Genomic DNA, 13,726 nt, shown 5'->3' with positions numbered 1-13,726 from the left:
AATAGAATGCTTACACTAGCGTAAGCAAACTAATTTTGATAGACCTGAGTCTTTAGGAAGCTTGACGGTGAATTTTAAGGAGCGATTCCTAACAAGGTATTCCGAGGCATCGCAGCCATTTAGCACATGCCACAGCTGGACTAGCAAGACGCAAAGGATCAATACTGGATCAATACAGAAGGCAAATCAATCACAAGGGTTTTCTTTTCAAAATATTTAATTAAATGTGGTGGCAAATAACTTCAGGATTTATTGTTTGATGCTAAGAGCATTACTGATTTTTCTTTTCTAAATTTCCGCATGGGGACTGCCTGGTTCCTGGTCAGAGGATTATAAGAGACTAGGGAGTGGAGGAGACAGATTTCCAATATATAATAACTTGTATATATACATGATTATAGACTCACATGGTGCTTTAAATAATCCACTCTGTCGATGACTCATTCCATTAGCTTTGAAAAAGAAGGCATGTCTGACTTTAGTGGATGGTTTTGTGTTTACCCCTCAACATAAAATCCATTCGGCCTTTAAATTTAACTGTGTAACAACTTCCATCCTCTCCCCTGTTCCTGGGGTTTTCCCGAGGATTTTCACTATCGCCGCAGACTGCTCTGCACCCGCGGAGCTGCGGGACGGGACACATGGAGCGGATTTCGTTTCATGACCTGGAAACACGGGCACAGGGGGTACCCACGGCCGTGGCCTGGCGCCCCGGGGCGAGCAGGGGAGCAGTGGGTGCGCGGGATGCGCGGCGCTGCCCTCGCTACGCTCCGTCGCCTCCTCCTTCCCGCTGACGCGCAGCCGGCCCGGCCCGGCCCGGCCTTCGGGAGCTCTGCGCCCGCCCCGCGGAGGCTCCGCGGCGGCTCCGCGTCCCCTGCCAGCCCCTGCGCGGTCGCCTGCTCCGCCGCGGCCCGGCCCGCTCCGCTCCGCCCGCGGTTTCTCTTCTCTCCCCGGCTGATCCCGGAGCTGTTCTCCGCACCTCCTGCTCGCCCTTACTTACTTTTAACAAATCACTACAAGCCCGTGGAGCAATCAATAGCTTTGAACGATCGTGTTTGACCCGCTTAAGGAAAGGAAAGAGCAATAACGCCAGCGCAGGCCCCTCCTTTCTTTTTTTTTTTTTTTTTTTTTTTCTTTTTTAAAATTTCCACGGTGCGGGTGCCGCGGAGCCAGCCGGGGCACACAGGGTTGCGGAGAGAAGCCGTGGGACCCGCTGCAGCCGAGCCCGCTCCCGAAGGCTCCAGGTGCGCGGCCGCGCAGGGTTGCGCGGAGCCCGGCGGCCCCGTCCCTTCCCGGCGGAGGTCTCACCGCCAGCAAAGGCAAGGAGGGCCGCGCCAGGCTCCCGGTCTGCCTGGCCTAAACCTCCCCCAGGTCTGTACCCCTTCTCCGGGCTGGCTCCAGCGCCCTGAGGAGGAAGCCGGATCCCACCGCGCTTGGAGAGGCAGGAGAGGGGGTGCTTGCAGGGCACTCCGCGCCCCTCCGCTCCCCTCTCGGCCCGCCGAGCTCCCACCGTCCGCGGCCCCTATGGAGGTGGAGACCGGTTCGTACACACACGGACGCGCTGCCGCCCGCCCGCCCCCCCGGGCCGTCCCTCACCCACAATCATCAGTTCCCAGCCGCGCCCCCGCCACGCCAGACCCTATTTGGGTCTCGCGTCCCAGTGCCACACCGGGTCGGCATCACCGCCGGTGCCGAGCGGGCAGGAACCCACCCACCGCTGGGGCGGTCGCCGGGGACCCCCTCCGCCCTGCCGATCTAATGCCCCCTCCCCAGTGACAGGGAGCCGCGCTTTCCTCCCGGGAGGTGTTGCTGCCATGGGGTAGAGGCACACAAGCATCGGGCACGCTCAGCACTGGGAGGTGCTTGCTCTTCTTTTGGGGAGAGCCCTGGATTTTCTTCCTTCTCCTCCCCCCATACAAGGAAATGTTTATAAATTGTCCAAAAAAACAACAACTTAGAAAAACGCCACAAGGCCAAGTGTCCCCAGGTCATGTTGCCTGTCTTGTCCTCCCATGCCAGCCCACAGCCTCCTAACCCGCCGACACCGGCAGCTCCAGCCCCCCACTCCCCCCACCCGCTGCTGGTTGCTCTCCCAGTGGTACCTCCCCCTGAGCTCTGGTCATGCTCCCACTCATCTCCTAAATCACTTCCCCTTTCCCGCTCCCTTCCAAAGCACACGCCGGAGCCTTCACCGGGCCGTCCGGGCTCGCCAGGCCCCGTGAAGGTTCCGCCGCGTACTCAGGAGTTTATAAAAGCGCATTTCCTTCGCTAAGTGCTAACATCGGCCCGGCTCCCCCCGAACTGCTCCCTGCAGTTTCATCCGGCGTTATTGCAGATCCAGCCCCTTCCACCAAACAACAGATGCAGCCTCTAATGCAAATATTGCCATTTCCCTGCTGAATTAGCCTTGTCACTTAGCCCAGAAGCTGGCAGCGTTAAGCCAGCTTGCATTTTAATTTGGCCCTGAAGTTACTTATTTCATTATTGATCAAACATAATGCTGAATCAATGTTCATCTTGTTACCTGGGCCATTTCCATGTAATACAGTGATAGCACTGCCTGGAGTTACTCATTCCCATCCCAAAGTGACTTTACCATAAAATCAATGCTTGTTTGTTACTGATATAAGGCAGCATCCATAGGATGAAGAGCAAATAAAGCAGTTACGCCATCGCGATCTAAAAGTTTGGACAGAATCTGTGCGTGAATAGACTTTGATATTTAAATGTATTTTATCAGCATCAAAATCATCCTACCCAGGCCGATGGGACAGAAAAATCTCAGGCTGCGAGATGACGGGCTTTGATACTGCAGGTGTTGCCATTTGTAAACGCTACCTAGGACCTAATAGGGGAATCGTTTCTAAACCAGAGTATCATTACACAGCAGATGTGGGCTGTAAGCTCTTCCGGGCAGGGACTGTTTTGGAAAAACAGTAATTAATACAATAGTAATTAATGATTGTGTCACAAGATTAGACTGCGCGCAGTGTTATCTTCAGCGCAGCTGCTGCTCCTTTTCTTTTCTTGTGTTTTCCCCTCCAGCTAATAAACCAGTTACAAATTACACGAAGCTGTCCGCATCCCCGGCTCTCCCATGCGGCGGCCGGAGAGTGCTGAAACCTCTCACCGGGGGTGCCCCGCGGTGCTTCCCCACTAAGAGCATCCTTTGAGCTGCACTTCCCTCTCAGAGCGAGCCCGCAGTTCAGGTCCCGTCCACAATTCCCAGATCCACAGGTCCCGTCCCGGGAGAGCCACCCCCCTGCGGACTGGGGTCAAGGGACAGGGGCATCTGGAGAGGCACCGTCCCCTCGGGACCATCCCACCGGGGCGCCCACGGGTCGGGTCAGGGCCTGGGACCGCCTCAGCCCCCGTAGTGCGGGGAAGCGGCTCCCGTTGCGCCGTGCCGGAGGCTCCGCCGAGGGAGCGGAGCAGCAGGAGGGCACTAATCTGTGTTTAAAGCTACCGGCAAAGCTCGAGAAATCCTGGATATCCCCAGTTCCGGCTCACGCCGGCGCTGGCCGCGCACGTCCCCGCTGCTGCGGAGGCAAGCGGGGGTTCGGTGCCGGCCGGTGAGCGCTGGGCGAAGAAAGCGGGGACGGAAAAATGGCGAGGGAAAGTTTCCCACAGTTGTGTGCACTTTCTGGCCGCTCCTGCGCTGCCTAGGAGTGCCGGGAACATCCCCCGCCGGGAACATCCCCTGCCGGGCCGGAGGCAGAGTCGCGCTGCCACCGGCCAGGCACAAAGGCCACTCGTTCCGATGGAAAGACTAACCGGGTGCATAAAATATATTGGCATAAAATTAGCGAATTGCACTAACAGACTGTAAATCACCTAAACGCTCAAACCACAGATATGAATCACAAATTCCTATAAAGATTAATGCTTCCTAAGATTCACAGCAATTATGCACTTTTTGGACAAAAGCCTTCTCCTGAGCACTGCTTTTTTTTTCCTTCTTTTTTCTTTTTTTCTTTTTTTTTTTCTTTTTTTTTTTTCCTGAAGTCTTTCCAGGTTTCAGTGGGGTTTCTAATGAACCATTTACCAACGGAAAGGTTTTATTAACACCTCTAAAAACTATAAAGTTTAAAGGGAGGGAGAAAGGGAGCAGATAGGAAGTTAGGTAACACAATATACTGACCTACTGGCAACGGTCCGAACGCAAATCAGCGAAGCACCACAATGGTGGGAAAAAAATACTCAGAGAAATGAAAGGGAAAAAATAACACCAAGAGGCCAGCTTTGCCCGAGTGGGGAAGAACTGCTGCTCAGAGCTGTCCCCGGAGCCTTCAGCATCCGCTGATGGCCCCTTACCTTTGCTTACCCCCTTGTGGTACACAGCGTAGTCCGGTCTGCTGAAAAGCAGCAGCAGCAGGAGAACACGACTGCGAGCAGAAAGGGGACATTATTTCTCAAGGAAATAGGCTGGCAGGGGGTGTACGGGACTTCAGGTCTCTCAGGCACTATTTTTCCTTTCTCGCCTCTGTGCTGAACTGGAGATAATAGTTGGGGCTGCAGGTAACAGAGTCTGTTCTTATTCAATTTCCCTAAATGGCCTGGAGAGCACTTAAAAGCCCGGAGAGCTTCTGGCCAGCATTTTCTTATTAACTAATTTCACTTCGATCCTATTAAAGTGTATGCTTTATAACCTTCAAATGAACCTCTCCCTTCTCTCTTCCTCTGCGTCTCCTTTTCCCTTCTAAAACAAAGCCATTACCTTTTAATGACAGAGCAAAGTCTTTAAAAATTGTGCTCCCTCCTTTCCTAATATTGCCGGACGGTGCCACACAAACAGCCCCAGAGCACTCCTTGCTGCTGCTTCCCCCCCCTCCTTCCCGCACCCCCAGTTCAAACGCCAGGAATGGGCGCTGGAACCTTAGGGGAGCCATGGGCAGAGGGCGCTAGAAAATGAGATTGGGGAGATTTGCTTGATTTCACTTTGGGAAAATCTCTGCAGTAATGGGTTTTAAATAGATACAAGTATTTACCATTTCAAACGGGTTCTGCTGTTTCCTGGTAATGCTCACTAGAAATAGTAATAGTAAGAGATGAAGTATTTTTTCTCACCTTAGGTCATTAGATTTACAGACAAGGTACTAAATCATTTTAGCTCCCTAAACCTTGGAGGGAAGGCACGCATGCACCCCTGTCTCCTACTCTTCTCTTCCCCCCTCTGAAGAGCCCTGCAACGGGAATGGAGACAAAACAGTTGCCGAGGCTCAAGGAATGTCTCCCTCTAGTAGTTTACTAATAATAACAACAACAACAAAAATAATAATTAAAAAAAAAAAAGTTGACGTTTGCTGCAGAGTAGATTGTCAGTGGCCTCGTCCCAAAGCCCTAACATGAAGGGTCATTAATTGTGTTTTCTTTCCAAATCATATGTCACTGCAATTAACAGATTCTGATCAAGAGACTACTTTCAGATTGATTCCATATGTGATAAGGAATGTGCAGCTTGTTATCTATCTGTCGCCTTGGAATTATGGAAAAGCTTCAAACGTGTAATTTGAAGAGTCTTTTACCCAGGGCTTTGATCTTTCCCTTTTTTTTTTTTTTTTTTTTTTTTTTTAACTCTTTTCTAACTGCGGCCCTTCTGCTAATCCTACTTTTTTGTTTACCCCCTTTCCTGCGTGTGCTGCGGCAGCTGCTCCCCCCTGCCCGGTCCCGGGCACCCTACGGCCCCTGAAGCCTCCCTGAACCCGCAGCTCTCCCGCAACCTCCAGCAGGCCGCCTACAGCCCCCAGCCAGGACCTGCGGCCGACAGAAATCCCCACGGGACAGGGCCACCACCTCCCAGGACGTGTCCCCTGCGTCGCCAGAGGCGTCGCGGGGAGGGTGGAGAACGACGACAAACCCAGCGGGGCCTGAGCGACGGGAATCGGGAAAGGGTCCCAAGGGTAGCGGAGCGGACGCAACGCTGCCCACGGACGGTGCCCGGGCCGGTACCTCCTCCCGGCGGGGCTGGTCCCAGAGCCCCAGAGCCCGCTGCTGGCTCGGGGAAGCCCAGCTACAGCCGGAGGGAGGTTTGGTTTTAGCGACCGTGTGAGCCAGGCGGGAGAGGCGGGAGGCGAGGCCGGGGGGGGGGGGGAGGGAGGGCGGGCGGGGGTGTGTGTGTGTGTGTGCGTGTGTGTGTGTTTGGGGTAATAAATCAGGAGCCGCTCTCCCGGCTTTGACAGGTCCCGGCCAGAAGACACGTGTCTGTCCGGCCGAGGAGCGCTCCGCCGCCGCGGCTCCCCCGGGGGCTGCGGCCGTCGGGCCCCGCGCTCTCCCCCCAGGCCGCCACGCCGAACGAGCCGCCTTCAGTCGCCCCTCCGCATCTCTCCGCGGCTCCAGCCAGGCAAAGAGGCTCCCGCTCGGCTTCGTTCTCCCCCCTGTTCTCTCCCCGTCCGCGGGCAAGGGGATCTGCCCGCTGCCTGCTGCCTCCCACCGCCCCCTTCCCTCTCTGTCCTGCACGGCTCCGCTCCTCTCCTGACACCTCGCCACGTCCCAGCCCCGGGACTGTCCCGTCCCCGCAGCGACTCTGCAGCACCGCACCCCGCTGCCCGCCCCCTGCCGCGGCCGTGCCGCGCTTCTCGCCGCAGACACGGCTCCCACATCCCCGTCCTACCCCCGGGAAGGTATCTCCTCTTCTCCCTCTCTGCCCCACCGCTTGCTGGCTTCTCCGCTTTTTTTTCCTCCCCCCTCAGCCAAGAATTGCATCCCTGCAGATTTCTCCTCCACTCCATGTAGTCCGGCTACGTTTCCTTTCCGTTTCTTGCCCACCAATATACCCTCCCTCACCCTGACCTGGACCCATTCGATCCCATAAATTTCTCTCTTCCCGTGGCTGCTTCCCGGCTGCCCACCGCCCCTTTCCCGCCGCAGCCCCTCAATGCCCCGAGCCCCCCCCAAATCCTTCATCGCCCCGGCCGCTCCCACCCCAGCTTTGCCCGCGGCTCCCGTCAGGGACGAACTCGTATTGATTGTGCTGTTGATTAAAAATCATAAAATAATCCCAGCAGCTTTGACACTCTGTGCCAGACACGCAGTCACAAAAAGACGGGTGTGGGACAGGCATGTGCCCCCTTGCCCTCCCGTGCGGGCACAACTCGGAGGCAACACCAGCGTGACGAACACGACTGCATTAAAAGGCGACTGATTTGCCCGGTTTTTCATATTTGCCCCTTTTATCTTCGAGGCAGATATTTTTAAAAGTTGTGATCTGCATCCAAACTCCTCCCAGACCCCCCGAACATCGCATCACCCCGGCCGAGCGCATCCAACAGAAAAGTTTAAAGCTATTCAGGATGTGAGGCTCGCTGCCTGTTTTCCTTTGGAATTTTAAAAGAAATAAAAATAATAATAAAAAAAACTTATAACTGAATTTAATATTGTTATCTCCATTGCATTATAGTATCAAAAACTATTACAGGAGCAACGTTGAATAGAAGAAAATACATTCCTCCAACCCAGAGTTGTTTTTGCACTAGATTAGCAGATAGGAAATGCTATAAAGATGAACTTAATACGATTAGAGATGTTTCCTACAGATTTTCATATATTGATTCAGGGAATTTTAATTCTGGAGCTTGCTTTGCTATAATCCGCATTTTTACAAGCTGATATAGTTTTATTATAGCAAGCTATCAAGGTCGATTCCTTTAACTGCATAATCTGACATGAATTTCATTTTTAAAGAAATGTAGTTATAAAAATCCATACTGTGGGCACAGTGGCTATATTGTACCTAAATCATATTTTAAAGGCAATAAATCCAGAGAGTATATAGGGAGATAGGGGAATACAGTTAAACGGCTCTCCTCCAGCCTCAACTCCTCAAAAGACTCCTTAAACTTTTTTTTTTTTTTTTTTTTTTAATGATTTAAATACGGAATTTTATAAATAGCAGATAACGGTGGCAGGTTCAGGTGCCCCCTCACAGCCCGCAGTCCCAGCCCCACAGGTTGGATTAACTTTTCCTGTCCCCCTGTGGCCGCTCCCCCCGCACGGCAGCAGCGGAGCGGGCGCGCTGGCGCTTGTCAGAGACGTGCCGTGATTGAACTGTATTTAAACTACTCTTAAAAGGCTAAATTGCAACTCACACGCTGGTTTCAGAGAAGGTGTGGAGGGGGGGAGGGCGGCAAAATAAAGCAAAACATAATTTAAAACGTGTTGATCATTAAAAAAAAAAAATCTTATTCTATAATTAAACTGTATCTTGACTCCCTCCCCATAGCTCCTTACAAGCCCGTGCCGCTGCTCCCTTTGCAAATGTTGCACGTACCAGGTACTTCCTTCTAAGCCTTGTAGTGATTCAGAACAGAGGGAATAAGCAAAATGATCATAAATTTCCTAATTAGAGATTTCGCACCAAGACAAAAAGGTGTTAATGAGTTTAATTCCAGTGCCTGTCATTGTCCCTTTTTTCACACCACTTATTTACTAATGGCCCAGAGGGCTGCTCCCGTCTCTCCTTTGTTAAGATTTTAATTTGCCTTCTTTTCTGCCTTTGATGTAAAATTGTGACCTACAACTCTTTGAAGTCCCTTATTAGGAGGAAAATTAACTTAGCTTTTCCACTGTATCTGCCCACTGTTAGCCCAGACAAAATGTAGAGAACTCCTTAAAGATTCAGAACACTAGAAACATTTTCAAGGTAGCTCTGGAAATGCTTGCTTGTTTCCCCTCACCCCCCCCCCCCCCCCAAAAAAAAAAAAAAAAAAATCTAATAGAATTTCAAATCTATAATAGGACACGTAACCCTCGACAGGGCCAGAGAGGGGGAAGGGAAGGAAGGAATATCTTAATAAAGAAAACAAAATGAAGCCGGGTAAGTAAAGGCTGTAAACGTAAAAACCTGAAAAGGGGGGCTGGGGGGATGTGAGCCTTTATTTTAAAATGTCACAACTTTTTCCTGTCCCTCTCGTGTGCCACTCACAGCTGACACCCTGGTCTCCTATGCACCGGGGGAGGGGGGGGGGGGGGCTAGGAAAGAAATTATATCTAAATCTATCTCTATATAATTAGAATACCATGAGGCAGGGTTAAACCTTTGTAAAACACACAACTGATTGGCGATCGCTAAAACGAGATTTGAAAGCAACTCAAATAAAAGATCGCGACGTCAGTAAACAGATTTAGAAAAAAAAAAAAAAAAGGAGCTAGTGACAAACCCGGCGAGAGCGAGCTCTGGGCATGAGAGAGAGAGAGGGAGGCAGAGGGAGAGAGAGAGACTTAAAAGAAATAGGAGGGGCTTGTGAGAGACTAGAAATGTCAATCAGAGCCCAGAGTCCCAATAATCTCAAGCAATCTGTTAGGACCTGACCTGGGTCCACTCAGATCAATAGGAAAAGTGAGAGAAGAAAGAAGCGATCGGATCGTTTACCGCGGCGGCCGAGGACAGGAGGGAGCCCGCGGCCTCCGCGCACCCCCGGCTCCCCCCCCCTCCCCCCCATGTCCGCCGGAGTTTGCGGGAGGCGCTGAAAGTGCGGGGCGGCCGGCGAGGGCGAGCGACCCGGCTCCCTCCTCCGCTCCCGGCCCTACTACTTTCTCCCCTTTCTCTCCCTTCTTCCTCTCTTCTCCCCCCCCTCCTCCCCCCCTCCCCTGCCCCCGCTCCCCCACCATGTCTTTCCCCCAGCTGGGCTACCAGTACATCAGGCCGATTTACCCGGCGGAGCGCCCGGGCAGCGGTGGCTCCCGCGGCGGCGCCGAGCTGGCCCCGTCCGGGACCCTCTCCAACGTGCTCTCCTCCATGTACGGCGCGCCCTACGCCGCCGCCGCCGCCGCCCAGGGCTACGGAGCCTTCCTGCCCTACGCCGCCGAGCTGCCCATCTTCCCCCAGCTGGTAAGAGGCCCCCCCGGGGCTCGCCGCTCGCTCCCCGGTACGCTCGGGCCGAGACCGGCCCGGGCGCGGTTCGCGCTGGGGATCGGCCGGGAAAGACTCCGGGAGGGCGGTCAGGGGAGACGGGGAGTTATCGCCGACCTGGCCCGGGAGAGCCGCCGGAGCGGGGCAGGGCTGGAGCGGCGGCCCCGCGGCTTTCTACCCCCGGCTCCGCCCGCAGGCTTTGACGGCTGCGGGGACCGCCGCGCACCCGCACCTGGGGGCCGGTCCTGCAGCCCGGGCAGCCCATAGGCACCGGCCGCCCGCCTGGGCCGGGCCGGGCCGGGCCCGGGGAGCTCCGCGGCGCGGGGAGACAGCTCGGCCCGGCCTCCGTGCTGGTGCCGAACAGGCTCCGCTCCCTGTAACGGCGGCCGGATGGAGGGGTCCGACCCGGGCCCGGTACTCTGCTCAGCTCCTTCCCTCTCGCTGCAGGGCGCCCAATACGAGCTGAAGGAGAGCCCGGGGGTGCAGCACGCCGCCTTCCCCCACCACCACCCCGCCTTCTACCCCTACGGGCAGTACCAGTTCGGGGACCCGTCGCGGCCCAAGAACGCCACCCGGGAGAGCACCAGCACCCTCAAGGCCTGGCTCAACGAGCACCGGAAAAACCCCTACCCCACCAAGGGCGAGAAGATCATGCTGGCCATCATCACCAAAATGACCCTCACCCAAGTCTCCACCTGGTTTGCCAACGCGCGGCGGCGGCTCAAAAAGGAGAACAAAATGACCTGGGCCCCCCGCAGCAGGACGGACGAGGAGGGCAACTCCTACGGCAGCGACCACGAGGGGGAAGAGGACAAGAGGGAGGACGAGGAGGAGATCGACCTGGAGAACATCGACACCGAGAACATAGAGAGCAATAAGGACGAGCTGGAGGACGAGCTGCAGGACGCCGACCTCCTGCACTCCGACTCCAAGACGGACTCGGAGGGCTCCGAGGGCTTCGAGGACCTGCCCGGCTCCGAGGAGCGCTACCTCAAGGCCGCCGAGGAGGAGCCGCACCACCTCCGCCACCACCACCTCCACCACCATCACCACCACCACCATCACAAGTGCGAGCTCCCCGCCACCGCGGCTCCCGCCGGCCTGGAGCCCCTCAAGCCGTCTCTCCAGCCGCCTCCGCACCACCTCTCGCCCCCTTCCTCTGCCTCTTCCTCCGCCGCCTCCTCCCCGACGGACGGCGCATTGGCCGGCACCCTGCCGAAGCCCAAGATCTGGTCGCTGGCCGAGACGGCCACCAGCCCGGACAACCCCCGCAAGTCTCCCGGCGGCGGCTCCCCGCCGGCGGCCGCCCCCCAGACGCTGCCGTTACCCCCTCCACCTCCCCCGCCACCCCACAGACTCGTCTCCTCCTGCCCCCTGGGCAAGTTCCCCAACTGGACCAACCGCGCCTTCCCGGCCCACCACCACCACCACCCACCCCCACACCCGCTGGCCTTACTGAACACTCCCCACCTGCTGGGGCTGGGGGCCGCCCCCCCGGCCGCCGCCGCCGCCGCCTTCCCGCGGCCCGCGGACCAGGCGCAGAACGCGGAGCCCGCCGGAGCAGGTGACCGCTGAGGGACGCGGCGGGGACGGGACGGGACGACAGGCACCGCGGGGGGGCTCGGCGGTGCTGCGCGGAGCTGTGCGGGAGGCCCCGCGGGACCGTGTTGCGAGGGGCCGAGGCGGGGGGCGCCGGCCTCGCCGTTTTCTCACGGTGCCGTCGGGGCGCAGGTGGCGGCAGGAGGGCGGCCGCGGGGAGGGGGGTGTCTCCGCGCCAGGTTAGTCTAAAACCCTTAGAATTACCTTTCTCCGAGGGGGATAATTTTTGTTGCTGTTGTTGCCGCTCAAATGGTCTTTGTGGGAAGGACCCGGCCGCGAGGCTTGCTCCGGGGTTGGTGCATTTTCCTTTTGACGGTCACTCCGGCAGCAAACCATTCGTTCCGTCGTATTTGCAGCTTGCTAAGAAGAGATCTGAAGTCTAGAGGCTTAATTCAGGGACGGGAGGGAGTAAAACGGGGGCTATAAAGGACTGCTTTTTTTTTCTTCTCTTTTTAGATCGATCTAGTGCCTTGGAAGTAGAGAAAAAGTTAATAAAGACAGCTTTCCAGCCAGTGCAGAGGCGGTAAGAGATTGCTTCCTCCGTCTCCTAAGGATATATAGAGGGAGTTGTAAATGGTTAGCTTATTTTCTCCGCTTCTTTAGTTCCCTTTCCAGGGTGGTTTCTTGTTCCTCCTCTGCGTCCGTGGTGGGTTATTGTGATTTTTTTTTTTTTTTTTTTCCTGATCTTTCTTCTGGATTTGAGGAGCGATTCCCGCGGGCAGGCCGAGCTGCGTTCGGTGGCAACGGGGCCGCGCGGTTGCGGTGCTGGGGGTCGGGCAGGACGGGAGGGAGCGCACCGGGAGCAGTCACCGCCGGGCTGCCCCGAACACCGAGAAAAACCCACCGGTGTCACTTAGCTTCAGGGAGAAATACAGAGGCAGTGGGGAAATAATAAATAAAACCAACACCCCCAGATAGTCTGAAAAATTCAGCGGCTGAGCCTCGCTGTCCTGAGTTCGGCACTGAAATCACTCTTTTGATTGACTGAAACCACAGGGATCGGGCCCGTGGTATTTTCGTAGCTAAATAATTTTTCTGTAACTCACTTTGAAAACTTTTTATCTTTAGAAATCTTTTTTTTTTTTTTAAAGAATAACAACAACAACAAAACAGTTCTACCTACAGATAAAAAAATAGTGCCAGCCCCAAATTACTAGGAAACCTATTAAATATATTTTTTTTCTGTGTCATTTTTTTCCAGGCCCCAGAACCAACTTGATGCCGCTATGGTTCTATCGGCGTTGTCATCATCATAGTTAATTTTTTAAATTGTTGTTGTAATGATTGTAAAAAATATCTGTATAGTTACAACTTGTAAGCATGTCCGTATATTAAAACTAAAAAGGAAAAAAAATACCCGCTTCTGTACTATCATCTGGATTAGCTGAGTTTGTGAGGTTTTTTGGAAGTCCAGTGAGAATTAGGTGTTTCGATTTTTTTTTTTTTTTGGTTGTTGTTTGTTTTTGTACATACAGTAAAAATGTACATATGTGTGAAGCAAATTGTACAAGAAAGTATATATTTTTGGCTAATAAATAAACTGTTGCCACTTTGACTACACTCTCTTTTCCCACCTCTGGAGTTATTTTTCTCCCTTCCTCTCTTCCCCTGCCGATGCTTTTTTTTTTTTTTTTTTCGGCGGGAGCTGAGGCCGCGGTGGGAGCTGAGCATCCTCGGGGCCGGGGTGCCGGGAGGCGGTTCGGGGCTTTGCCGAAGCCGGGTGGCAGCAGCGGCGGCGGGGCCGGACCGGGCCGGGCCGGGCGGGCGGCACCGAATGCTGGAGCCGCAGCGCCCCCTGCAGGCGCCGCCGCCCCCGTCCCGGTGCTCGGCGGGGGCCGCGGGCCCGGGCAGGGGGGGTGGCAGTGGCCGTGCGGGTCCGGGGGCAGCGCCTTGCCCCAAGGAGGCTGGGGCAGCCAGCAACGGGGATCCACCGTTCCCCGAGAACCGTATGCCCGAGTGCCGGCCGCTGATCCCCCCTACACCGGGGAGCGCGGGAGGGGTTAATTGTAGGGAAACTTCGGGGGTCGTCAGTGCCGCAGCGGGTGGGGAGCGGAGCCGCGTTGTTGCCCGCCTCCATTCCCTCCCTCCCCCCTGTTTTGCCGTGCACATCCTAGGGGTCTGCTCTGGGGGTTACACCGGGCCCGCTGTGGAGCTGAGAGGGGTCAGGACTAGGCGGAGCGGTCAGTGGGGCCGGAGGCATCCCCGGGTTCCGGGAAAACCGAGCGGGTCAAAACGGCGGCGCTGAACAGCCAGGCGCGGAGACAACACCGTCCCTTCCCG

The 13,726-nt window shown here is 55.5% G+C and overlaps 1 protein-coding gene across 1 annotated transcript; it reads left to right on the top strand.

Annotated features, from left to right (window-relative positions):
* The first annotated feature begins 9,187 nt into the window (after positions 1 to 9,187).
* IRX3 (iroquois homeobox 3) lies at positions 9,188 to 13,006 on the top strand. Its single transcript, XM_071756938.1, has 4 exons — positions 9,188 to 9,826; positions 10,295 to 11,411; positions 11,903 to 11,969; positions 12,648 to 13,006. Exons 1-4 carry the CDS (start codon positions 9,605 to 9,607, stop codon positions 12,700 to 12,702), a joined length of 1,461 nt encoding a protein of 486 aa, XP_071613039.1. The 5' UTR covers positions 9,188 to 9,604; the 3' UTR covers positions 12,703 to 13,006.
* The last annotated feature ends 720 nt before the right edge of the window (positions 13,007 to 13,726 follow it).

Source organism: Heliangelus exortis, chromosome 13 (assembly GCF_036169615.1).
Source record: "Heliangelus exortis chromosome 13, bHelExo1.hap1, whole genome shotgun sequence".
Lineage (NCBI taxonomy): Eukaryota > Metazoa > Chordata > Aves > Apodiformes > Trochilidae > Heliangelus > Heliangelus exortis.
This window is presented reverse-complemented; position numbering and strand designations above follow the sequence as displayed.

Bases quoted from the DNA above. Each gene is read 5' to 3' on its own strand.
- IRX3 (XM_071756938.1), top strand. From the start codon at position 9,605: ATGTCTTTCCCCCAGCTGGGCTACCAGTACATCAGGCCGATTTACCCG. The intron at 9,827-10,294 runs GTAAGAGGCCCC...CTCTCGCTGCAG, and splicing joins TGCCCATCTTCCCCCAGCTG to GGCGCCCAATACGAGCTGAA. The intron at 11,412-11,902 runs GTGACCGCTGAG...TTCTCTTTTTAG, and splicing joins CGCGGAGCCCGCCGGAGCAG to ATCGATCTAGTGCCTTGGAA.